Here is a 27,607-nt window from a genome sequence, read left to right as displayed (position 1 = left end):
TGCCACCGCAACACATTCCAACAGGAAGCCAGGCTCAGGCTTCCCCAAAATGGACTCTTTCAGAGCAGCAGGGGCTAGTTAGGCTGCAGACACAGAGCTAACTATCTGGCTATGTTTTGGTAGAGCCTCGACAGAGGCCATAGTGTCGGTCTCTGGGTGTATGAGCTGGGAGACTTTCTGAATGGGAGGTGGTGAAGCCACTGACTCAGTGAAGTGTGTGTGTGTGTGTGTGTGTATGTATGCGAACGCTAAATATATATATATATTTACACGAGAAACAAAATCACATGCATATACTTACCAGAAACTATTCCTCCATCCATCCCTCTCCCTCCCCCATTCCCTCCATCCCCTCCCTCACAACCTCAGAGTATGCATAGTGCCAGGAAATAATCTTTCAACTACTCTTAACATGCTCTGCTGTCCAATCCTTTCTTGACTACGTCACTGTACCCAGACGATAGTTAGCCAGCGACTGTGAATGCCAGCATTGTAAAGAGTGGTTCATTTGACCTCAAAATGACATATGGAGCCTATTGGTTTGTTCATTGATCATCTAGACCTACAATATCACAACAGACATGAATGAACAATGACATCCATATCTGCACACTGTATATTTGTGTTTGAGTGAGTAATTTCCCCTGGTAGTTAAATCCACAGGCTTATGTTGTATTAGCCTTTATAAACTGTACTTCCTGGTTGTTAGTGTAGCTGGCTGTCTAGGTTAGTTATCGGTCACATGGGTCACATGTGATGTAGTGGAAGTCAATCCACTTCCTCTTCCCAGGTCACATGATGCTTCATTCACTTTACTACAGTTGTAAGGCCCAGATAGAGGTATAGATCAGACGTTGCTTTCAGTACCCCTCTCCAGCAAAGCAGACGGTCAATAACTAACACACACACACGCACTTGTTTTTCTATCTTTGTGGGGACCTAAAATTGATTTCCATTAAAAATCCTATTTTCCCTAACACTAACCATAACCGTAACCCCAAACAAAGATGAATGATAGTTCAACTCTGGAGCACCTTAAATGAAATTCTAGGCAAAAATAAAATAAGATTTAAAAAAACAGATAAAGAACACCTTATGGCACAACAGGGACTGTGAAGACGCAGGCATTTTTATATATTTTGCATTGTATTTTTCATTTATGTAGTGTTATGTATATTATATTTTATTTGTTGTGTTTAGTTTCCTGTTTGGACCCCAGGAAGAGTAGTAGATGCCTTGGCATCTAAAATACCCTAACTGTAATTTTAACCCTAACCTCAAATGCAGCCCTAAACCTAAACCCTAATCTTAAAATAGCCTTTGTCCTCGTGGGGACGTGGGAAATGTCCCCACCAGGTAGAATTTTCTTGTTTTACTATCCTTGTGGACCAGGGTTTACGTTAGCCGGTAATAGCAGGCTATTTGTCTATATTTTATTTTTGAGAAGCCGACAAATAAAACTGGCACATTCTCTGGAGAAGAAGAAAAAATCCCATTGCAAAATAATTCTTTAATTAATGTAAATAATAGTCAATGTAAATACATTTGACTGGTTATGCTTAGACTATAGGTTAATTTGCATTCATTCACATTTAGTGGTACAGAACCTTTCTGGAGGATCCAGAACTCATTATTTGTTATATTATTATGTGTGTGTGATCATTTATGTTGGTAATACAACCCACGTAAAAGAATACAGTTGTTTTGAAGTTATTTTCAATGTTTTAAGGGTTTATGAAAAGTGTATGTGTTACGGGTGGCGAAGTCAGGTGCAGGAGAGCAGAGTGTAGTTAACAGGCACACTTTTTATTCCGGTCCAAACGAAAGCACATAAGTACATATAACGTGCCCAAAACACGGAACATAAACAAAAGTCTGGCGCGTAACAATACCCACATAACATCAACACTATTTCACACAAAGACACGGAGGGGAACAGAGGACTAAATACATTCAGTGTGATAGGGAATGAAAACCAGGTGTGTATGGAACAAGACAAAACAAATGGATAGATGAAAAATGGAGCGGCGATGGCTAGAAAGCCGGTGATGTCGATCGCCGCCCGAACAACAAGGAGAGGAGCCCACTTTGGCGGAAGTCGTGACAGTATGTCCATCCTGACTTTTACATGAGTCCTTTGTATTGGTGTAGACTTGACGGACCAGATGGGACTCATTCCCTCCCAAACCAAAACGAGAAACCAATGTTTTCTCTGGTAGGCACAACCTACCTGGCACCCCTATCAAGAATAACCTCAAGTCAAAACCGTTAGTGTGTGTACAGTATATTCGTTATGCATCTTATTTATCACACACGTACAGCATACAGATACAGAGCCTTTGAGTGCAAATCTGTCAGACAGCGTGAGAGCTGCTTCTGCAGCATCTCAAACAGCAAATGCATTGGCAATGGAAGGCAGCCTTCATCAGCTCGTCACACACCACTTTGCAGTGAGCTGGAGGCAGTATGCATTTTGAAAACATATACTTCATTATTTGAAACCGGAACGTTTTACTACATATTATGAGCCATGTCATGTGTGCATCAGAATTAGGTAAGAAGGACCGCACATTGCATGTTCTGTTAACTTGAATTACTATCAACTAAATGTGATTTCTGTCATTCTGAGCACCGTGGGTGGACGCCCTAATCAGGTTACGAACCCAATGCCTATGGGTCCGGTAAATGAAAATGCTGCTGGTCAAATGTCCTGCGCCACATTTTCCTAACGGAAACCCTGTCGTGGGGACTTTGGGGGATTTTAGGTCCCCTCGAGGATAGAAGAACAAGAGCACACACACACAACTGTATTTTGAAGTCTCCATTACGCTAGAACTGGTTGTGTGTCAGATGGTAAGAGATGCACAATCACAGTCATAAATCATCACAACATGGCTGACTGTACTGTTGCAATGGCTGCAGGGAGAGAAATTGTCCAATCCCTTTCTGTCTGCCTGGCCCATGGTCAGTTTATCATCAGGGCAGGAGGGAAGAAGGGAGAGAAGTGAGGTAGCAACAGTGGGAAGAAATAAGGATTGGAGAAAGGGGGAGCACTTAGTTTTCCAGCAGGGTAGAATAGGGTAATAACAGGGTAACGATGATGAATTATTTGGAGAAAACAGATCATTCTTTTCAGTTGGTAACACAGATCAGCGTTGTGTCTATGGCAGTCTGTCTGGCTGGTGAAACAAGTTACACTTTTTCATTGGAATTAACTGAAATCCAATTTATTTTTCCCGTATTGAGAATGTGCAGTGTGCCCCAGGTTTGTGTATGACTGTGTGTGTGTTCTTGCTCATAGTTCCAAAGCCTAGGCCTACATCTGTTTAAATGAAATAAAATATTGGTTGTGTACACATTTTTCAGATGTTATTGCGGGTGTTCCTAGCTCCAACAGTACAGTAATACCTGCAACCCCCCCATGCTCAACAGTTTCCCGTGCGTATCAAGAATTGTCCACCACCCAACGGGCATCCAGCCAACTTGACACAACCACTGGGAAGTATTGGAGTCAACATGGGCCAACATCCCTGTGGAACACTTTTGTCACTTTGTAGTCTCATGCCCCAACGAATTGAGGCTGTTCTGAGGGCAAAAGGGGGTGCAACTCAATATATGGAAGGTGTTCCTAATGTTTTGTACACGTATATTATGGTGTGTGTGTGTGTGTGTATAGACATTGTGGACAGTATATGAATAGAAAAGGTGTACAGCAGTAGTTATATAGGATGAGCCTCGACTAGAATACAGTATATACAGTGGGGCAAAAAAGTATTTAGTCAGCCACCAATTGTGCAAGTTCTCCCACTTAAAAAGATGAGAGAGGCCTGTAATTTTCATCATAGGTTCACTTCAACTATGACAGACAAAATGAAAAAAAGAATCCAGAAAATCACATTGTAGGATTTTTAATTTATTTATTTGCAAATTATGGTGGAAAATAAATATTTGGTCACCTACAAACAAGCAAGATTTCCGGCTCTCACAGACCTGTAACTTCTTCTTTAAGAGGCTCCTCTGTCCTCCACTCATTACCTGTATTAATGGCACCTGTTTGAACTTGTTATCAGTATAAAAGACACCTGTCCACAACCTCAGTCACACTCCAAACTCCACTATGGCCAAGACCAAAGAGCTGTCAGGACACCAGAAACAATATTGTAGACCTGCACCAGGCTGGGAAGTGTACCTATGATACATTTACAGGCCTCATCTTTTTAAGTGGGAGAACTTGCACAATTGGTGGCTGACTAAATACTTTTTGCCCCACTGTACATATGAAGTGGGTAAAACAGTATGCAAACATTATTAAAGTGACCAGTGTTCAATGACAATGTACATAGGGCAGCAGTCTAAGGTGTATGGTAGAGTACCGGCTACCAGCATTGACTAAAGCTCAGGGCAAGGTATTTAACAGTCTGATGGCTTGGAGATAGGTGCATCAAAACTTGGACCGAGAAAACGGCTTCTCTAATGTCTCCACCTTCTAGATGGAGAACAGCCCATGGCTGAAGTCTTTGATCTTTTTGGCCTTCCTGTGACACTGAGTGCTGTATATGTCCTAGAGGGCAGGCAGTGTGCCCCAGGTGATGCGTTGGGCTGACTGTACCACCCTCTGGAGTCCCCTGCGGTTGCGGACGGTGCACATGCTGTACCAGGCAGTGATTCAGCCCGACAGGATGCTCTCAATGGTGCATCTGTTGAAGTTTATGTTCTTAGGGGCCAAGACAAATTTCTTCAACCTCCTGAGGTTAAAGAGGCACTGTTGCTCCTTCTTCAACACACTGTCTGTGTGGATGGACCATTTCAAGTTGTCAGTGATGTGCACGCCAAGGAACTTGGAAGCTTTTCACCCTCTCCACAGCTGCCCTGTCAATGTGGATGGGTGCGTGCTCCCTCTGTCGACTTTAGGAGACAGCAATCAGCTTCTTCATTTTGTTGACATTGAGGGAGAGGTTATTTTCCTGGCACCACTCCGCCAGGGAACTCACCTCCCTCTAGGCTGTCTCGTAGTTATTGGTAATCAGGCCTACCACTGTTGTGTTGTCTGCAAACATGATGATGGAGATGTGCGTGGCCACGCAGTCATGGGTGAACAGGGAGTACAGGAGAGGGCTGAGCATACACCCTTGTGGGGGCCCCTTGTTGAGGACCAGCGTAGTGGAGGTGTTGTTGCCTACCTTCACCACCTCAAGCTTAGTGATGAGCTTGGATAGTGCTATGGTGTTGAAGGCTGAGCTGTAGTTGATGAACAGCATTCTTACATACAGTAGGTATTCCTCTTGTCCAGATGAGATAGGGCAGTTTGCAGCACGATGGCGATTGCGTCATCCGTGAATCTGTTGTGGTAGGCAAATTGTAGTGGGTCTAAGGTGTCGGTAAGGTGTAGGTGATATGATCCTTAACTAGCCTCAAAGCACTTCATGATGACAGAAGTGAGTGCTACAGGGCCATAGTCATTTATTTCAGTTACCTTCGCTTTCTTGGGTACAGGAACAGTAGTGGACATCTTGAAGCAGGTGGGGACAATGAACTGGGATATGGGGAGATTGAAAATGTCTGAACACTCCAGCCAGCTGGTTTGCACATGTTCTGAGGATGCGGCTAGGGATACAGTCTGGCTGGGCCTGCAGTCTTGCGAGGGTTAACACACTTAAATGTCTTACTCACATTGGAGAACAAAAGGACTTGAGTTCCTGTACGTTACCACAATCACACCATGAGTAGTTAATCATAAAACATACACCTCCACCTTTCTTTTTCCCGGAGAGTTCTTTCTTCCTGTCTGTGCGATGTACAGAGAACCTCGCTGGTTGGGGGTAAGAACATAGGATCCAATTCAGGAAAGTCACATTTCTGGTGAGTGACCACAATGCTGGAGAGTGACCGGCAATCTGATATCCAAAAGTTATTTAGGACTGTAGGTAATAATGCGAGAAACATTATTACCTACACACACGGCGCCATCTTGTGATTCAGGCCACACAGTGTGTATAGTATTTCCTTGTGCCTTTCACAGTGCCAGGCAGTCAGCCACATCAGAAGAGCCTTGGCCTGAGCTCAGCATGTTCCAGCATGCTGCCCTGCGTGTTTCCAAGAGCACCGCTTCCGAGAACACTGGGCCTGGCTAACCACACCTACACACAGGCACACACACACACACACACACGCAGGCTGGCTGGCTCAGGCGACACAGCGACTGAAGACACGTGGGGGAGTGCGAGGCGCAGATGTGTTCATTAGCAGTGGTGTTCTCTTTGGTTTCACACACACACACTACTTTTCCCAACCTGTAACTGTGAGTGTTCATTGGGTCAGCTGACAGTGTCTGTGAAGGATCATGGAAAATCCCAGACTGTGTTGCTGAATATCAGTTCTACAGGCCTGACTGACTGACTGACTTACCAGGGTATTTAGGCTAACTAGCAATGAATCTATAGTCCGTTTCTCACGTTGACTCAGGTTCTAATCACACGGAACCCAAACAGGCTGCGCGCGTGCGCCATCTTGTGCTATTGTGCATACATTGATTTTGCCCCCCCCACACAACACGATCACGACACGCAGGTAAAAATATCAAAACAAACTCTGAATCAATGACATTAATTTGGAGACAGGTCGAAAATCATTAAACATGTATGGCTAGTTAGCTAGTTAGCTTGCACTTGCTAGCTAACGTTAATTTGTCCTGGGATATAAACATTGAGTTGTTATTTTACCTGAAATACACAAGGACTTCTACTCCGACAATTCATCCACACATAAAACGGCCAACCGAATAGTTTCTAGTCATCTCTCCTCCTTCCAGGCTTTTTCATTGTTTAACTTATATGGTGATCGCATCTAAACTTTCACTGTATTTATTACCACGACTACCGGCAAAACAGTTTGTCTTTCATTCACCCCCGTGGGTATAACCAATGAGGAGATGGCACATGGGTACCTGCTTCTATAAACCAATGAGGAGATGGGAGAGGCAGGACTTTCAGCGCGATCTGCATCAAATAGGAATGAGTTCTATTTTAGCCCTTGGTGTCGCAGACGCTCGTTGGCCCGCAATAATTGAATAACATGGATTTCTAAATTGAATTTGCGACGCTCGCGCATGCGACGTGTCCGGACTGGTCAGCATGTTAGGGGTGTGAACGTTTAAACCAGCGTTCCCCAAACTCGGTCCTCGGGACCCCAAGTGGTGCACGTTTAGTTGACGTAACACTACACAGCTGGTTCATATGATCAAAGCTTGTTGATTATTTGAATCAGCTGTGTAGTGCTAGGGCAGAAACCTTGAACCTTGAAGTCCACCTGTGGAAAATTCAATTGATTGGACATGATTTTGAAAGGCACACACCTGCCTATATAAGGTCCCACAGTTGACAGTGCATGTCAGAGCAAAAACCAAGCCATGAGGTCGAAAGAATTGTCCGTAGAGCTCCAAGACAGGATTGTGTCGAGGATCTGGGGAAGGGTACTAGAAAAGGTCCCCTAGAATACAGTGGCCTCCATCAATCTTAAGGGGAATAAGTTTGGAAACACCAAGACTCTTTCTAGAGCTGGCCGCCCGGCCTAACCGAGCAATCGGGGGAGAAGGGCTTTGATCAGGAAGGTGACTAAGAACCCGATGGTCACTCTGACAGAGCTCCAGAGTTCCTCTGTGGAGATGGGAGAACCTTCCAGAAGGACAACCATCTCTGCATCACTCCACCAATCAGGCCTTTATGGTAGAGTGGATAGACGGAAGCCACTCCTCAGTAAAAGGCACATAACAGCCCGCTTGGAGTTTGCCAGAATGCACCTAAAAGACTCTCAGACCATGAGAAACAATATTCTCTGGTCTGATGAAACCAAGATGGAACTCTTTGGCCTGAATGCCAAGCTTCACGTCTGGAGGAAACCTGGCACCATCCCTACGGTGAAGCATGGTGGTGGCAGTATCATGCTGTTGGGATGTCTTTCAGCGGCAGGGACTGGGAGGCTAGTCAGGATCGAGGGAAAGATGAACAGAGTGAAGTACAGAAATATCCTTGATGAAAACCTGCTCCAGAGCGCTCAGGACCCCAGACTGGGGTGAAGGTTTGCCTTCCAACAGGACAACAACCCTAAGCACACAGCCAAGACAAGGCAGGAGTAGCTTTGGGACAAGTCTCTGAATGTCCTTGAGTGGCCCAGCCAGAGCCCAGACTAGAACCAGATCGAAAATCTCAGGAGAGATCTGAAAATAGCTGTGCAGCGATGCTCCCCATCCAACCTGACAGAGCTTGAGAGAATCTGCAGAGAAGAATGGGAGAAACTCCCTAAATACAGGTGTGCCGAGCTTGTAGCGTCATACTCGACTGTAATTGCTGCCAAATGTGCATCATCAAAGTACCGAATAAAGGGTATGAACACATGTATATGTAAATGTGATAGTTTTTAAAATCTAATACAGTTGCGCCAATTTCCAAAAAAAACAGTATTTGCTTTGTCATTACGGGGTATTGTGTGTAGATTGATGAGGGGAAAAAAACTATTGAATACATTTTAGAATAAGGCTGTAACGTAACAAAATGTCTGAATACTTTCCGAATGCAGTCTGCCCCCTCCTCTCTCTACCTTGCACTGGCTTGCCGTTCTCTTTATCTTTGCTAATTAATGCGAGTGTGTGTTCGGTCGTTGGTTTGTTGCGTGTAGAATATCCTAGGTTTTTCCATTGATGATAGGCCCAGCTTTACTGAAGTTGCGAGACATTGCAAGCCAAGAAATTGTGAGATGCAGCATTCCATTGAGTGATACAGCTTTTGATTACCAATAGATAGGCGTAGGTGCTGACTGTCTGCCTGGTGGCTGACCTGCCTATACTGTGCCCCTAGTTAGCTCGCAATGGAAGATGCGAGTGTTTCTGTTCTCTGAATTATGGCAACTAATCAATCTCCTCTCTTCCAAAAATACAAAATCTTAGGAGTCCTAAGATTTATTGACACTCAGAAATGGGAGTCGACACCGGGAGTCGATGTGTAAGGAGTCAAGGAATCAATTATTTTGGAGTCGACTCTCCACCACTACGTCATTTGTCGTTAACAGTCGGAAGAATGGCAGAGAAAGAACAGCAGCAGTAGCAAAGTCAATACTTTGAGAAGTTGTTTAGGTGCAATGCTGAAAGGGACGCACCGTAAGTCCCAAACCGTTGCTGGCAGCAGCACAGCTGCATTGTGAATTGATGTGGAATTTTATGAAGTTTTTGTATTGTTTTAACGGAAAACCAAGAGAAAAAAATTACAGTTTAACTTCTTCTGGCTAGGGGCAGTATTCGGAGGTTTGGATGAATGAGGTGCCCAAAGTAATCTGCCTGTTACTGAGGCCCAGAAGCTAGGCTATGCATATAATGGGTAGTATTGGATAGAAAACACTCCAAAGTTTCCAAAACTATTAAAATAATGTCTGTGAGTATAACAGAACTGATATGGCAGGCGAAACCAGAGGACAATCCATCCAGAGTTTTTGTTTTGTTCAGCTCACCCTTGGTTACTATGGTTGTCAACGTAATATAAAAGGAATACCTCCCAGATAGCAGTTCCTAGGACTTCCACTAGATGTCAAGTCTTTAGAAAGAGTTTCAGGCTTGTTTTTTGAAAAATTAGCTAGAAGTAGTTTAGTAAGTGGCTCCCATTTTGGCTGTAGTGTTTGTTGCGCATTCTGGTGACGGCGCGTACATTATTTATCTCCAGTAATTGTCTCCGGGATTCTCAGTCTTAAATTGTATCATTTATTTACATATTAGGGTACCTGAGGATTGATTAGGAACATTGATATGTTTGGAAGAAGTTAATTGGTAACTTACGGGATTCATTTGTATGCATTTTGAACGAGGGAAACCGGTGGATTCCTGAGTCAAGCACGCCAATGAAAGACTTTTTTGGGATATAAAGAAGGACTTTATCGATCAAAAGGACCATTTGTTATGTAGCTGGGACCCTTGTGATTGCAACCAGATGAAGATCTTCAAAGGTAAGTGATTTATTTTATCGCTATTTCTGACTTTCGTGACACCTCTGCTTGGTTAGAAGATGTACGTAATGCTTGTGTTAAGCTTTTAAATCATGTACGACACATGTATTTTCATGAATGTTTAATATATGATTTTTGTTGTTTGCATATGATCATAAGCAGTATGATTGTCAGAGCACAGTGAGAGCTGCAGTGTGAACAAAGAACACTGCAAATGTGCTGCGTAGTAGAACTGAACACTCCTACTTTAAACATTTAACAGATACAGTACTCTCTATCTCTATACCGTTCTCATGTCTCTCTCGTTTCTATCATTCAGACACCGTTGCCAGTCTGTACAGCATCATGTCTTATCAGGTTGTCTGTCGTGTTACGGTGGTACACAGAGACTCATCAATTATTCCATTACCAACCATGTAATTACATTAACTACCATAATATTATATGAACTACAGGACATCCTAGTCACCTAGCCCTAAGGGTTCCTGATAGTCAGAGGAAGCATCCCAATAGTCTAAGGTTAATTATATTGCTTATCTCCTTTCCTGTAATTGCACTGACCTGAAAGGACTGGACAGGTGAAAGCAGTGCTGATGAAGGAGAGGAGACAAGGAGCAGAAGCTACTCTGTTGAGAAGATGCATCGCCCACTCAAACAGACCATTCTGCTTCAGTCAATGACTCTGTCACAACTAGAGGTTGACCGATTAATCGGAATGGCCGATTAATTAGGAACGGTTTCAAGTTTTCATAACAATCGGTAATCTGCATTTTCGGATACCGATCTTGGCCGATTACATTGCACTCCATGAGGAGACTGCGTGGCAGGCTGACTACCTATAATGCGAGTGCAGCAAGGAGCCAAGGTAAGGTGCTAGCTAGCATTACACTTATCTAATAAAAAACAATCTTAACATAATCACTAGTTAACTACACATGGTTGATGATATTACTAGTTTATCTAGCTTGTCCTGTGTTGCATATAATACATGCAGTGCCTGTTGATTTATCATTGAATAACAGCCTACTTCGCCAAACGGGTGATTTAACAAGCGCATTCGAGAAAAAAGCACTGTCGTTGCACCAATGTGTACTTAACCATAAACATCAATGCCTTTCTTAAAATCAATACACAAGTATATATTTTTAAACCTGAATATTTTGTTAATATTGCCTGCGAACATGAATTTCTTTTAACTAGGGGAATTGTGTCACTTCTCTTGCATTCTGTGCAACAGAGTCAGGGTATATGCAGCAGTTTGGGCTGCCTGGCTCGTTGCGAACTGTGTAAAGACTATTTCTTCCTAACAAAGACAGCCAACTTCGCCAAACGGGGGATGATTTAACAGAAGCGCATTTGCGAAAAAAAGCACAATCGTTGCACGAATGTACCTAACCATAAACATCAATGCCTTTCTTAAAATCAATACACAGAAGTATATATATATTTTTTTAACCTGCATATTTAGTTAAGAAATTCAAGTTAGCAGGCAAAATTAAACTAGGGAAATTGTCACATCTCTTGTGTTCATTGCACGCAGAGTCAGGGTATATGCAACAGTTTGGGCCGCCTGGCTCATTGCGAACTAATTTGCCAGAATTTTACATAATTATGACATAACATTGAAGGTTGTGCAATGTAACAGGAATATTTAGACTGATGGATGCCACCCGTTAGATAAAATACGGAAAGGTTCCGTATTTCACTGAAAGACTAAACGTTTTGTTTTCGAAATGATGGATTTTACCATATTAATGACCCAAGGCTCGTTTTTTTGTGTGTTATTATATTATAAATAAGTCTGGTCTGACAGAGCAGTGGTAGGCAGCAGCAGGCTCGTAAGCATTCATTCAGACAGCACTCTGTTTGCCAGCAGCTCTTCGCAATGCTTGCTTCACAGCGCTGTTTATGACTTCAAGCCTATCAACTCCCGAGATTAGGCTGGTAATACTAAAGTACCTGTTAGAACATCCAATAGTCAAAAGGTATATGAAATAACAATGGTATAGAGATAAATAGTCCTATAATAACTACAACCTAAAACTTATTGCCTGGGAATATTGAAGACTCATGTTAAAATGAACCACCAGCTTTCGTATGTTCTGAGCAAGGAACTTAAACGTTAGCTTTTTTACATGGCACATATTGCACTTTTACTTTCTTCTCCAACACTTTATTTTTGCATTATTTAAACCAAATTGAACAAGTTTCATTATTTATTTGAGACTAACTTGATTTTATTGATGTATTATATTAAGTTCAAATAAAAGTGTTCATTGTTCATTCCGTATTGTTGTAATTGTCATTATCACAATATATAAAAATCGGCATCTGCTTTTTTTGGTCCTCCAATAATCGGCATCGGTGTTGAAAAATCATAATCGGTCGACCTCTAGTCACAACACAGGGCAATGACTTTGGAACAGAACTCTTTAACAATCCTGCACCATTCTCCATTATGCTGCTGCACATTCCACTGCTTATTGCAAGGCTCTTGCAAATTGTTTGAATATTTATTTATTGAGCGAGGGATGTCATTGGACAGGGATTCATGCCGTGTTAGTGCTAATCGGAACTACGAATCTCTGAAATCTCCTAATTGAACGTTGCAAGTGTAAAAGTACAACCAGTTAAAAGTGGCACGTGTAAAAGTACAACCAGTTAAAAGTGGCACGTGTAAAAGTACAACCAGTTAGCAAGAAGAGAAATGTGAGTTTCCTAGTTCCAACTAGCATGTGAACACGACATTGCTCCCTAGTGCATCTCAGTGCTAGAGGCGTCACTACAGACCCTGGTTCGACAAAGCTCTCCATTTGGCAAATCTGACCATAATTCTATCCTCCTAATTCCGGCTTAAAAGCAAAAACTTTAGCAGGAAGCACCAGTGACTCGGTCAAAAAGTGGTCAGATGAAGCAGATGCTAAACTACAGGACTGTTTTGCTAGCACAGACTGGAATATGTTCCGGGATTCATCAGTTGGCATTGAGGAGTACACCACATCAGTCACTGGCTTAGTAAGTGCATCGATGACGTCCCCCCCACTGTGACCGTACGTACATACAGTTGAAGTTGGAAGTTTACATACACTTAGGTTGGAGTCATTAAAACTCGTTTTTCAACCACTCCACAAATGTCTTGTGAACAAACTATAGTTTTGGCAAGTCGGTTAGGACATCTAGCATGACAAGTAATTTTTCCAACAATTGTTTACAGACTATTTCACTGTAACACGATTCCAGTGGGTCAGAAGTTTACATACACTGAGTTGACTGTGCCTTTAAATAGCTTGGAAAATTCCAGAAAATGTCATCATGGCTTTAGAAGTTTCTGTTAGGCTAATTGACATCATTTGAGTCAATAGTGGGTGTACCTGTGGATGTATTTAAAGGCCTACCTTCAAACTCAGTGCCTCTTTTCTTGACATCATGGGGAAATCAAAAGAAATCAGCCAAGACCTCAGAAAACAATTGTAGACCTCCACAAGTCTGGTTCATCCTTGGGAGCAATTTCCAAATGCCTGAAGGTACCACGTTCATCTGTACAAGGAATAGTATGCAAGTATAAACACCATGGGACCACGCAGCCGTCATAACGCTCAGGAAGGAGACACGTTCTGTCTCCTGGAGATGCACTTTTCACACCAAAGTATGTTCAACTCAATCCCAGAACAACAGCAAATGACCTTGTGAAGGTCTGAGCTGGACCAAAGGAAAGAAACAAGCATCCAAAAACACCCCTAAGCTAGACTAGCCTATTTCAACAACAGCTAATTAACCAAAAATACAGTGGGTGGTCCGCCCAGGTCTAACTAGTGTATTTAACAAAGTTCACCTACGGGTAGTGTATGCCCATGGGCGACTTGTCTTGTTTCCCCCTTTTCCCACCATCAAACAAACACTCAAACACCATAACCAAAAACAATAGGATAAAGTGATATGGAGATACTCAACCAAAAGATAGCTCAATACATAAAGCGCGAGACATAGTAGGAGCGAGTGAACCAGCGCTCTACAGACATATGGCATTTACAGAGCGATTGAGCTGCAGAGCAAACAACTGACAGGGTTTTTAAATCAAGGGAAAGCAACTGTGATTGGGTAGGAAACAGGAGGAGGTGTGTCTTCTGATTGATGATTGATTGGTGACTGATTGGGGAGTGATGATTTTCACCTGTGAGGGGAGAAGGAGAGGAAAGAACACAGGATACATACACACACACACACACACACAGGATACCTGTATCCGTAACACCAAGCATACTTCCAAAGTTGGCAAAATGGCTTAAGGACACAACAAAGTCTCTTTAACTCTACCTACATGTATGTACATATTACCTTGACTAACTGGTGCCCCCCGCACATTGACTCTGTACCGGTACTCCCTGTATATAGCCTCCACATTGACTCTGTACCGGTACCCCCTGTATATAGCCTCCACATTGACTCTGTACCGGTACCCCCTGTATATAGCCTCCACATTGACTCTGTACCGGTACCCCCTGTATATAGCCTCCACATTGACTCTGTACCAGTACTCCCTGTATATAGCCTCCACATTGACTCTGTAACGGTACCCCCTGTATATAGCCTCCACATTGACTCTGTACCGGTACCCCCTGTATATAGCCTCCACATTGACTCTGTACTGGTACCCCCTGTATATAGCCTCCACATTGACTCTGTACCGGTACCCCCTGTATATAGCCTCCACATTGACTCTGTACTGATACCCCCTGTATATAGCCTCCACATTGACTCTGTACCGGTACCCCCTGTATATAGCCTCCACATTGACTATGTACCGGTACCCCCTGTATATAGCCTCCACATTGACTCTGTACCGGTACCCCCTGTATATAGCCTCCACATTGACTCTGTACCGGTACCCCCTGTATATAGCCTCCACATTGACTCTGTTCCGGTACCCCCTGTATATAGCCTCCACATTGACTCTGTACTGGTACCCCCTGTATATAGCCTCCACATTGACTCTGTACTGGTACCCCCTGTATATAGCCTCCACATTGACTCTGTACTGGTACCCCCTGTATATAGCCTCCACATTGACTCTGTTCCGGTACCCCCTGTATATAGCCTCCACATTGACTCTGTACTGGTACCCCCTGTATATAGCCTCGCTATTGTTATTTAACTGCTGCTCTTTAATTATTTTTTACTTTTATTTTTTTTACTTAACATGTATTTTTCTTAACTGCATTGTTGGTTAAGGGCTTGTAAGTAAGCAGTTCACTGTAAGGTATTCGGTGCATGTGACAAATACAATTTGATTTGATTTGATTCCTTGCTGTGTCACAACTGGCCGTGATTGGGAGTCCCGTAGGGTGGCGCACAATTAGCCCAGCGTCGTCCGGGTTAGGATTGATTTTTAAAAATGTTTTATTTAACCTTTATTTAACTAGGCAAGTCAGTTGAGAACAAATTCGTATTTACAATGACGGCCTACCCCGGCCAAACACGGACGACGCTGGGCCAATTGTGCCAATTGCGGGTTTGGCCGGGGTAGGTCGTCATTGTAAATAAGAATTTGTTCTCAACTGACTTGCCTAGTTAAATAAAGGTTAAATAAAACAAAACAATAGCAGAAATGTGGGTGGCGGGAAAGATAATGATGGTGAAAGGTGAAGTTACTCCTAGACACTGATCTATGGTCAGTTTGGTGTTTTCCCCCCTAATGATTAGCATTAGGATTCGGGGAGGGTAAGCTGATCCTAGGTCTGTGCCTAAGGGCAACTTCTACCCAGAGCTTTGTGGTTATCTAGTTAAACTAATGGATCTGTCTGCAGGTGATGACATGAAACAGCTACCAGAAGGAGAGACAGAGACCTGTAACATGTGGCTGAATCATATGCAGGGCTGCAGCATTCATGTGACGTTTCAAGGCAGAGGGGTAACGTTTGAACCCCTCCAGTCTGTGAATGCAGGCTGGATAGTTATAGGGAGGAATATCTGCTTCTCCTTTCAAATTCAATACAAATTGCTCCCTGTAAACAGGGTTTTACTCAGGAATGTTGTCGGTCAGACTGGAAATGACTGCTCATCAGTCTTGCAAGGAGAAGCACAGAGAGAGCAGTCAGGAGTGAGCGACTGAGGCTTAAGCTTCACCAAAGTGGAGGGCTGGTTGGACAGACAGACAGGCAGGCATGTCTAGAGCAGTGAGGAGTGAGTGACTGAGGCTTAAGCTTCACCAAAGTGGAGGGCTGGTTGGACATACAGACAGGCAGGCAGGCATGTCTAGAGCAGTGCAGGGTGAAACTTCAGATTGGAGTCCACAGTAAACTGCACTCAGTAAACAGATCTGTAGAAAGTTAATGACAGATGTGTCTAAGCTTGCTCTAGTCCTATCCATCACCACCAGGTCTGTCTTCCTCATTGCAACGGACCGTCCCCAAGGCAACGCCTCAGTGTTTGCCGTGTTTAGAACACACTCCTAGAACAAATATTCACCAGTTCTCTAAATAATGAATGCTGCGTTCGGTAACATGCATTTCGCTTAGTTTAAGTAACATCCATTTCCCCCTGATTGGATGAAAAAATGAAAAAAATGGCTTCTGAGGGGTTGGGTTAAATGTGGAAGACACTTTTCCATTGAATGCATTGTTATGCAGCTGACTAGGTATGCCTTTCCCTTCCCCAAATGCGCATGCATGAATGTGCTTTTCTCATTTTAAATGCACATGCCCCCAGTCACCTCAGCCAATCAGATTTGATGCTTTGCCCGCATGCACTGTCCCAGCAGCCTTTTGAAGTATTACCTGACTGTGTCCTTCACAGACAGACACCTCCTAGTTTCAATCTGCTGCCAGCCTAATCAAGCTACTATGGCTTTACAGCAGGCCCTTAATGCTGCAGTCTGCACAGTCCTAGCCTGTGTGTGCTGCCTGGCTACCACTGATATGTGGGAATAAACTGTACATATAGTTTCTCTGAGCATGTGCTTCATCTTAGGATATATTGACATTGTTTGGGACTGCACCGAAAACATCTAGGCTAGGCCTGCTTCGTTTTTCTTTGGATAAACAAAAGCAGCACCTAGACAATGACTGCTAGGTTGAGGGCACAGAGACTAGACCTCTACAGTGTGCTGTCTACACTGAGAACAGATCATTTTCCCAATGGAGCAATACATAATCACTCTCTGTCCTGTTGTGTGCGTGCGTTAGAGCTGGGCGATATGGACAAAAATACATATTGCGATAAATTGTCTGAAATGATGCGATAACGATAAATAGAATGATACGTTTATTAATGTACATCACAGTTTTTTTCTAGTAATTTGATGGTTGTAGCCATCAATTGTCCCATTAACAATCATCCATGTTAGCAAACTTGATCAATTTCAAACTTCACATTTCTCTAGTATAGGCTACTAAAAATAATAGCAAAAGTAATCGGTATGGACGGTGTCACACATTTTTCAGTTCATCGTTCCAGCTCGTGTGTGTGTGTGTGTGTGTGTGTGTGTGTGTGTGTGTGTGTGTGTGTGTGTGTGTGTGTGTGTGTGTGTGTGTGTGTGTGAAGGGCATATGTGAGCTCAGCAGTAAAACAATCTGGGGTGGTCCGTTTAACGGTGGCTGTGTTAGATATCTGAGTAGAGTGAATAGGGAGGAAGTAGAGGGGGTAACCATGAAGGACAGGAAGTTACCTCTCGCTGCAGGGTGTCTCTTTACACATAGGACAGGAAATAGACCGGAGACATGACACAGCACTTCCTGTTAGAGGGCAACAGAGACATGCTCACCCTTCATATCATGCCGCTCATCGGGGCTAAATCTGGATGCATACATGACACATTCTCAAAATGAGCATTTTACATTACATTTACATTTAAGTCATTTAGCAGACGCTCTTATCCAGAGCGACTTACAAATTGGTGCTTTCACCTTATGACATCCAGTGGAACAGCCACTTTACAATAGTGCATCTAGGTCTTTTAAGGGGGGGAAGGATTACTTTATCCTATCCTAGGTATTCCTTAAAGAGGTGGGGTTTCAGGTGTCTCCGGAAGGTGGTGATTGACTCCGCTGTCCTGGCGTCGTGAGGGAGTTTGTTCCACCATTGGGGGCCAGAGCAGCGAACAGTTTTGACTGGGCTGAGCGGGAACTGTACTTCCTCAGTGGTAGGGAGGCGAGCAGGCCAGAGGTGGATGAACGCAGTGCCCTTGTTTGGGTGTAGGGCCTGATCAGAGCCTGGAGGTACTGAGGTGCCGTTCCCCTCACAGCTCCGTAGGCAAGCACCATGGTCTTGTAGCGGATGCGAGCTTCAACTGGAAGCCAGTGGAGAGAGCGGAGGAGCGGGGTGACGTGAGAGAACTTGGGAAGGTTGAACACCAGACGGGCTGCGGCGTTCTGGATGAGTTGTAGGGGTTTAATGGCACAGGCAGGGAGCCCAGCCAACAGCGAGTTGCAGTAATCCAGACGGGAGATGACAAGTGCCTGGATTAGGACCTGCGCCGCTTCCTGTGTGAGGCAGGGTCGTACTCTGCGGATGTTGTAGAGCATGAACCTACAGGAACGGGCCACCGCCTTGATGTTATTTGAGAACGACAGGGTGTTGTCCAGGATCACGCCAAGGTTCTTAGCGCTCTGGGACGAGGACACAATGGAGTTGTCAACCGTGATGGCGAGATCATGGAACGGGCAGTCCTTCCCGGGAGGAAGAGCAGCTCCGTCTTGCCGAGGTTCAGCTTGAGGTGATGATCCGTCATCCACACTGATATGTCTGCCAGACATGCAGAGATGCGATTCGCCACCTGGTCGTCAGAAGGGGGAAAGGAGAAGATTAATTGTGTGTCGTCTGCATAGCAATGATAGGAGAGACCATGTGAGGTTATGACAGAGCCAAGTGACTTGGTGTATAGCGAGAATAGGAGAGGGCCTAGAACAGAGCCCTGGGGGACACCAGTGGTGAGAGCACGTGGTGAGGAGACGGATTCTCGCCACGCCACCTGGTAGGAGCGACCTGTCAGGTAGGACGCAATCAAGCGTGGGCCGCGCCGGAGATGCCCAACTCGGAGAGGGTGGAGAGGAGGATCTGATGGTTCACAGTATCGAAGGCAGCCGATAGGTCTAGAAGGATGAGAGCAGAGGAGAGAGAGTTAGCTTTAGCAGTGCGGAGCGCCTCCGTGATACAGAGAAGAGCAGTCTCAGTTGAATGACTAGTCTTGAAACCTGACTGATTTGGATCAAGAAGGTCATTCTGAGAGAGATAGCGGGAGAGCTGGCCAAGGACGGCACGTTCAAGAGTTTTGGAGAGAAAAGAAAGAAGGGATACTGGTCTGTAGTTGTTGACATCGGAGGGATCGAGTGTAGGTTTTTTCAGAAGGGGTGCAACTCTCGCTCTCTTGAAGACAGGAGGGACGTAGCCAGCGGTCAGGGATGAGTTGATGAGCGAGGTGAGGTAAGGGAGAAGGTCACCGGAGATGGTCTGGAGAAGAGAGGAGGGGATAGGGTCAAGCGGGCAGGTTGTTGGGCGGCCGGCCGTCACAAGACGCGAGATGTCATCTGGAGAGAGAGGGGAGAAAGAGGTCAGAGCACAGGGTAGGGCAGTGTGAGCAGAACCAGCGGTGTCGTTTGACTTAGCAAACGAGGATCGGATGTCGTCGACCTTCTTTTCAAAATGGCTGACGAAGTCATCTGCAGAGAGGGAGGAGGGGGGGAGGATTCAAGAGGGAGGAGAAGGTGGCAAAGAGCTTCCTAGGGTTAGAGGCAGATGCTTGGAATTTAGAGTGGTAGAAAGTGGCTTTAGCAGCAGAGACAGAGGAGGAAAATGTAGAGAGGAGGGAGTGAAAGGATGCCAGGTCCGCAGAGAGGCGAGTTTTCCTCCATTTCCGCTCGGCTGCCCGGAGCCCTGTTCTGTGAGCTCGCAATGAGTCGTCGAGCCACGGAGCGGGAGGGGAGGACCGAGCCGGCCTGGAGGATAGGGGACATAGAGAGTCAAAGGATGCATAAAGGGAGGAGAGGAGGGTTGAGGAGGCAGAATCAGGAGATAGGTTGGAGAAGGTTTGAGCAGAGGGAAGAGATGATAGGATGGAAGAGGAGAGAGTAGCGGGGGAGAGAGAGCGGAGGTTGGGACGGCGCGATACCATCCGAGTAGGGGCAGTGTGGGAAGTGTTGGATGAGAGCGAGAGGGAAAAGGATACAAGGTAGTGGTCGGAGACTTGGAGGGGAGTTGCAATGAGGTTAGTGGAGGAACAGCATCTAGTAAAGATGAGGTCGAGCGTATTGCCTGCCTTGTGAGTAGGGGGGGAAGGTGAGAGGGTGAGGTCAAAAGAGGAGAGGAGTGGAAAGAAGGAGGCAGAGAGGAATGAGTCGCCCAGAACTGTGAGAGGTGAGCCGTCCTCAGCCGTCCTCAGGAAAGGAGCTTATCAAGGCATCAAGCTCATTGATGAACTCTCCGAGGGAACCTGGAGGGCGATAAATGATAAGGATGTTAAGCTTGAAAGGGCTAGTAACTGTGACAGCATGGAATTCAAAGGAGGCGATAGACAGATGGGTAAGGGGAGAAAGAGAGAATGACCACTTGGGAGAGATGAGGATCCCGGAGCATTGGGCTTTTCTTACACTAGTTTTGTTATTTGGACCTTGTTTACCTGCTGTTGGGAGTTAAAGGCTGTGTGATAATGGCTTGTTGTAGTTCCAGGTCTTTAGACAAACCTTTTCAGTTGAGAGCACCAGCACATGATTTGGTCGCACCATTTTTTCACCGCTACTTGGCAACAATAACTGTCTCATAATGTAGCTGCATTCCATACAGAACCAGGATAATAATGACTAGCCATCTTTTAAATTAGCATGCCCTTGCAGGGCTTGACATTCAGGTAAATTTGGCAGTGGCACCCAGGGCCAGTGCCATCTGAAAGCTACTGGACCAAATGTAAATAATACTTGCCCGGGAAAGCGGTGATGCATAATGTAAATGTTATCTTTAATCTGACTTCTATAGTAGCCTATAATGACCCTCCATACACAAATAATTACATTTTAACTTGACAGTATCACAATTACATTGATTGCACAATCTCAAAAAGGGTGTTATTGTTAGCGTTTTTAAACAGACACTACAGTTGTAGAGCCCTTAAAATGTGTTTGATCTTTTCATAAATTCAGTTTTTGAAGTAACATTTTTCTAGGTTTATGAGGTACTCGGTCTCAAAATCACACTTTTTTTTACATTTACATTTAAGTCATTTAGCAGACGCTCTTATCCAGAGCGACTTACAAATTGGTGCGTTCACCTTATGACATCCAGTGGAACAGCCACTTTACAATAGTGCATCTAAATCTTTTAAAGGGGGGTGAGAAGGATTACTTTATCCTATCCTAGGTATTCCTTAAAGAGGTGGGGTTTCAGGTGTCTCCGGAAGGTGGTGATTGACTCCGCTGTCCTGGCGTCGTGAGGGAGTTTGTTCCACCATTGGGGGGCCAGAGCAGCGAACAGTTTTGACTGGGCTGAGCGGGAACTGTACTTCCTCAGTGGTAGGGAGGCGAGCAGGCCAGAGGTGGATGAACGCAGTGCCCTTGTTTGGGTGTAGGGCCTGATCAGAGCCTGGAGGTACTGAGGTGCCGTTCCCCTCACAGCTCCGTAGGCAAGCACCATGGTCTTGTAGCGGATGCGAGCTTCAACTGGAAGCCAGTGGAGAGAGCGGAGGAGCGGGGTGACGTGAGAGAACTTGGGAAGGTTGAACACCAGACGGGCTGCGGCGTTCTGGATGAGTTGTAGGGGTTTAATGGCACAGGCATAATAGAAAAATGACCAAATCTGTATGATCTAAATCCACAACAATGCTTAAGGAGAACACTTTTAAGGTCGGGAAACATTACCCCAAAAAATGTGGAGTGTGTTGTTGCCCTTTTAATTCAATTGTAGCTAGAGACCTTGTTTAGCTAGCGGTGTTTTCGTACTGTACAATGTGTGATGGCAGAGTTAGCAAAACAAATGCCCCGCGATTGATACAAATCATCATGATATCATTCTGCCAGGTAAGCAGGCCTACTACCTTGCCATCAAAATGGACTGTAATTGGGAAGTTCTTTTGAGAAAGCATTTAGAAATGTTCATTCAAACAGCGCATGATGACTGAATTGAGCGTCGCAAAGATTTAACCAAGACTTCGGACTAAACTTTTTGAAAACCTGGTCTGCATGCCCATTGTTGCGTACCCATTGCTGTTTGAATAAACCTGGTCTGCATGCCCATTGTTGTGTACCCATTGCTGTTTGAATAAACCTGGTCTGCATGCCCATTGTTGCGTACCCATTGCTGTTTGAATAAACCTGGTCTGCATGCCTATTGTTGTGTACCCATTGCTGTTTGAATAAACCTGGTCTGCATGCCTATTGTTGCGTACCCATTGCTGTTTGAATAAACCTGGTCTGCATGCCCATTGTTGCGTACCCATTGCTGTTTGAATAAACCTGGTCTGCATGCCCATTGTTGCATACCCATTGCTGTTTGAATAAATCTGCATCATAAAGAAAAAGTGAAACAAAAACACATTTTTACCAACAAATAAATATTTCACTGGCACCCCAGTTTTGAGCCCTCCTTCAGAAGTAGACAGTAGGTCTATGGGGCTGCCTGTGTAACAGCTTGTTGTTGAGGTCAGCTATAAACAGTAGGTCTATGGGGCTGCCTGTGTAACAGCTTGTTGTTGAGGTCAGCTATAAACAGTAGGTCTATGGGGCTGCCTGTGTAACAGCTTGTTGTTGAGGTCAGCTATAAACAGTAGGTCTATGGGGCTGCCTGTGTAACAGCTTGTTGTTGAGGTCAGCTATAAACAGTAGGTCTATGGGGCTGCCTGCGTAACAGCTTGTTGTTGAGGTCAGCTATAAACAGTAGGTCTATGGGGCTGCCTGTGTAACAGCTTGTTGTTGAGGTTAGCTATAAACAGTAGGTCTATGGGGCTGCCTGTGTAACAGCTTGTTGTTGAGGTCAGCTATAAACAGTAGGTCTATGGGGCTGCCTGTGTAACAGCTTGTTGTTGAGGTCAGCTATAAACAGTAGGTCTATGGGGCTGCCTGTGTAACAGCTTGTTGTTGAGGTCAGCTATAAACAGTAGGTCTATGGGGCTGCCTGTGTAACAGCTTGTTGAGGTCAGCTATAAACAGTAGGTCTATGGGGCTGCCTGCGTAACAGCTTGTTGTTGAGGTCAGCTATAAACAGTAGGTCTATGGGGCTGCCTGTGTAACAGCTTGTTGTTGAGGTCAGCTATAAACAGTAGGTCTATGGGGCTGCCTGTGTAACAGCTTGTTGTTGAGGTCAGCTATAAACAGTAGGTCTATGGGGCTGCCTGCGTAACAGCTTGTTGTTGAGGTCAGCTATAAACATTAGGTCTATGGGGCTGCCTGTGTAACAGCTTGTTGTTGAGGTCAGCTATAAACAGTAGGTCTATGGGGCTGCCTGTGTAACAGCTTGTTGTTGAGGTCAGCTATAAACAGTAGGTCTATGGGGCTGCCTGTGTAACAGCTTGTTGTTGAGGTCAGCTATAAACAGTAGGTCTATGGGGCTGCCTGCGTAACAGCTTGTTGTTGAGGTCAGCTATAAACAGTAGGTCTATGGGGCTGCCTGTGTAACAGCTTGTTGTTGAGGTCAGCTATAAACAGTAGGTCTATGGGGCTGCCTGTGTAACAGCTTGTTGTTGAGGTCAGCTATAAACAGTAGGTCTATGGGGCTGCCTGCGTAACAGCTTGTTGTTGAGGTCAGCTATAAACAGTAGGTCTATGGGGCTGCCTGTGTAACAGCTTGTTGTTGAGGTCAGCTATAAACAGTAGGTCTATGGGGCTGCCTGTGTAACAGCTTGTTGTTGAGGTCAGCTATAAACAGTAGGTCTATGGGGCTGTCTGTGTAACAGCTTGTTGTTGAGGTCAGCTATAAACAGTAGGTCTATGGGGCTGCCTGTGTAACAGCTTGTTGTTGAGGTCAGCTATAAACAGTAGGTCTATGGGGCTGCCTGTGTAACAGCTTGTTGTTGAGGTCAGCTATAAACAGTAGGTCTATGGGGCTGCCTGCGTAACAGCTTGTTGTTGAGGTCAGCTATAAACAGTAGTTCTATGGGGCTGCCTGTGTAACAGCTTGTTGTTGAGGTCAGCTATAAACAGTAGGTCTATGGGGCTGCCTCTGTAACAGCTTGTTGTTGAGGTCAGCTATAAACAGTAGGTCTATGGGGCTGCCTGTGTAACAGCTTATTGTTGAGGTCAGCTATAAACAGTAGGTCTATGGGGCTGCCTGCGTAACAGCTTGTTGTTGAGGTCAGCTATAAACAGTAGGTCTATGGGGGCTGCCTGTGTAACAGCTTGTTGTTGAGGTCAGCTATAAACAGTAGGTCTATGGGGCTGCCTGTGTAACAGCTTGTTGTTGAGGTCAGCTATAAACAGTAGGTCTATGGGGCTGCCTGTGTAACAGCTTGTTGTTGAGGTCAGCTATAAACAGTAGGTCTATGGGGCTGCCTGTGTAACAGCTTGTTGTTGAGGTCAGCTATAAACAGTAGGTCTATGGGGCTGCCTGTGTAACAGCTTGTTGTTGAGGTCAGCTATAAACAGTAGGTCTATGGGGCTGCCTGTGTAACAGCTTGTTGTTGAGGTCAGCTATAAACAGTAGGTCTATAATAATAGACCTATCTATGTGGAGTAAAGGAAACTGGCCCTGGACCAAACAGGCCTCTTGGAGTGAGATCCTTTTTGTTTTTGCCTCAACACTTTTGAGGAGTGTGTTCTGAAAGAAGTGTTTAAATCTACCTGACCTGGCTTCTGACCTGCAGGGAGGTGCTGGTTGGTTGGTCCATGTTGTTTTTGGCTGGATAGGGGGTTGTACTGTATATGGGGGAGTTCTTTCTGACATTGTTGTCCTCACCCACACCACCATCGTCGTCACTGAAGGAGCTACTACCACAGATGGCGCCGTGACAATCAGGTGATCTGCTAACATGATGTGAGGTCATGGAGGGTCACCTTGTTAATAGGGAAATATAACAGTGAATGAGTTTCCAATACCTTTCAGAGAGTTTATTTACGTGATCAGTGGTCGAACTGCACTAACGAAAAATAATATTAGCTTTGATGATGATCATAGAGCTTATCCAGAACTCAGTCTGGAAGGCATGGGCTTACTTGAGAAATCTTGTAACAAATACATAAGACACATTTCCATTCAAAGAACCAATTTATGCCTCGAGGTAAAACAAAATATTGTAACATGTTGGTTGATGCCTTACAAATACTGTATACCAAACAAACTTAAGGAAATGCTCTCCTAAGATTTTACACAAAGTATCCATGTAATTCCATGTTGTCCAAATTTGTCGATGTTGATATGTGTTATCTGCAAAAAAAGGTGAAAATCTGACACACTAGGTTCTACTGTATGAGTGTAAGTCTGAGATAGATTTCTGGGAAAACCTTGCAACTTTCAGACAACTACCCATGTTTTTGACATGAAGGTTATACTATGCTACTATTGCGATGATTACATTTACATTACATTTAAGTCATTTGACATGAAGGTTATTCACCTTATGACTAGTGGAACAGTATCTAAATCTTTTCAGGGGATGATGATGACAAGACCATTGAAATGATTGTGATTTTTTTAACGTTCTTGTTGCCAAATACACAATCAATACACAAATACACAATCAACAATTCCAGAATTCTATACCAAAATGACAAATATTTGATTTAATTGAATCATCTAGTTAACACATTATCCCTACTTAATAACAAAAATAATGACATCTTCTTGAATCATTATGAGATCATGTGTTTGGAGTCTGTTGTTTTTACCGGTGGGCTTTGTTTTGTGTTGGACGTGTTTGATTTAGTGATGTAAGTTGTTGATTGCTGATCATTTGTAGAATGAATATTTGTGCCTGATATTTGTAATGTGTACAAAAAAAACACAAAAAAAAACGTTAGGAACAAAACAAAGAGGAGGAACAGAGAGGAGGAACAGAGAGGAGGAGAGGAATGTCATCAGGATCCTCAGGGAGAGAGAGGACAGGATCCCCCGACATTCCCCTCTCTGTTTTGGACGGACCTTATACAGGCTTAGATATACAGGCATCCTCATCCTGGATATAGTGATGGTGTGAAACAAACTGGATGCACGGCAGTGATAGTGTGAAACGTATAGTGATAAGTGTGATAATGATAATTATATCACATTGTGTGATGTATATGGATGTGCTCCTACGTACGTCTTCTCGCCCCTTAAAATCTCTCTCCATCTCTCTCCTCCAGATGTGCACCCCAGCCAACACACCGGCCACCCCGCCCAACTTCCCTGATGCCCTCACCATGTTCTCCCGTCTCAAGGCCTCAGAGAGCTTCACCTCCAGCAGCCCCATGGCCTCCATGGCCACCTCTCCCCCTCCTCCACACGGTTGCTGGGGCGTGCCCCCACTCCCCATGCCCATGAGTGGCCCACAGGGTCAGGGACTCTGGACTCAGGGGCAGCCCCCTTCGCAGCCCCCCTCCAACCCCGCAGTCTGGCCCACGGGGGTCACCGTTAACCCCCACCAGCACCCAGCCACCGAACAGAAGGCGAGTGTGGCCATGGAGGCCGAGAGATGAGGGGCCAGGACTAGGCGGCCCTGGGGGGGGGGTAGAGGAGAGGAAAGTGAAGGTGTGTCTCTTTCCAATTGAGGATGGTAGGGTGGAGATAGAGACAGCTACACAAACCAAGAAAAACCAAGCAAGTACTAAACGTGGACAATTCAAGAAGTGGAAACAATGCAAATAAGAACTCAAACTTTTTTTTTTTAAGAAGCGCACACACTTAGGAATAAGAAAGAGAGCAACTGAAATCTTTGTTTAGAAAAAAATATTCTCAGTAAATGCATAGATAAGAGAAATGTATGGAACAAAAAAATCTTCAAGTCCAAGGATTATACTTCTGATGTTTTCTGAGACAAGGACTTAAAAGGCAGCAACTGTTTCTGCTCTCTCTTTTCTTTTCATCTGTCCAAGTGTTTTTTTCTCTACTAGGAACATGTTATAAAGAGTGTGTGCACTGCATGGAGAGAGGGGATCTGGCAGTACAGTGTTTATACTCTACTAGGAACATGTTATAAAGAGTGTGTGCACTGCATGGAGAGAGGGGATCTGGCAGTACAGTGTTTATACTCTACTAGGAACATGTTATAAAGAGTGTGTGCACTGCATGGAGAGAGGGGATCTGGCAGTACAGTGTTTATACTCTACTAGGAACATGTTATAAAGAGTGTGTGCACTGCATGGAGAGAGGGGATCTGGCAGTACAGTGTTTATACTCTTATAAAGACTGGGAACATGTTATAAAGAGTGTAAAGAGTGTGCACTGCATGGAGAGAGGGGATCTGGCAGTACAGTGTTTATACTCTACTAGAACATGTTATAAAGAGTGTGTGCACTGCATGGAGAGAGGGGATCTGGCAGTACAGTGTTTATACTCTACTATGAACATGTTATAAAGAGTGTGTGCACTGCATGGAGAGAGGGGATCTGGCAGTACAGTGTTTATACTCTACTGGGAACATGTTATAAAGAGTGTGTGCACTGCATGGAGAGAGGGGATCTGGCAGTACAGTGTTTATACTCTACTAGGAACATGTTATAAAGAGTGTGTGCAC

General features: G+C 44.6%; 1 protein-coding gene across 1 annotated transcript in view; it reads left to right on the top strand.

Annotated features, from left to right (window-relative positions):
• ubald1a (UBA-like domain containing 1a) overlaps window positions 1-27,265 on the top strand; it is a 35,621-nt gene extending 8,356 nt beyond the window's left edge. The window contains exon 3 of the mRNA XM_029685042.2: window positions 26,238-27,265. Coding sequence (XP_029540902.1) covers window positions 26,238-26,570 — 333 coding nt within the window. The 3' untranslated portion in view covers window positions 26,571-27,265. The remainder of the gene's footprint in view (window positions 1-26,237) is intronic.
• The last annotated feature ends 342 nt before the right edge of the window (window positions 27,266-27,607 follow it).

This window comes from Oncorhynchus nerka, linkage group LG16, assembly GCF_034236695.1.
Source record: "Oncorhynchus nerka isolate Pitt River linkage group LG16, Oner_Uvic_2.0, whole genome shotgun sequence".
In the NCBI taxonomy this organism is placed as follows: Eukaryota; Metazoa; Chordata; class Actinopteri; order Salmoniformes; family Salmonidae; genus Oncorhynchus; species Oncorhynchus nerka.
Note: the sequence above shows the minus strand (reverse complement) of the source record. Positions and strands in the feature narration are given on the sequence as shown.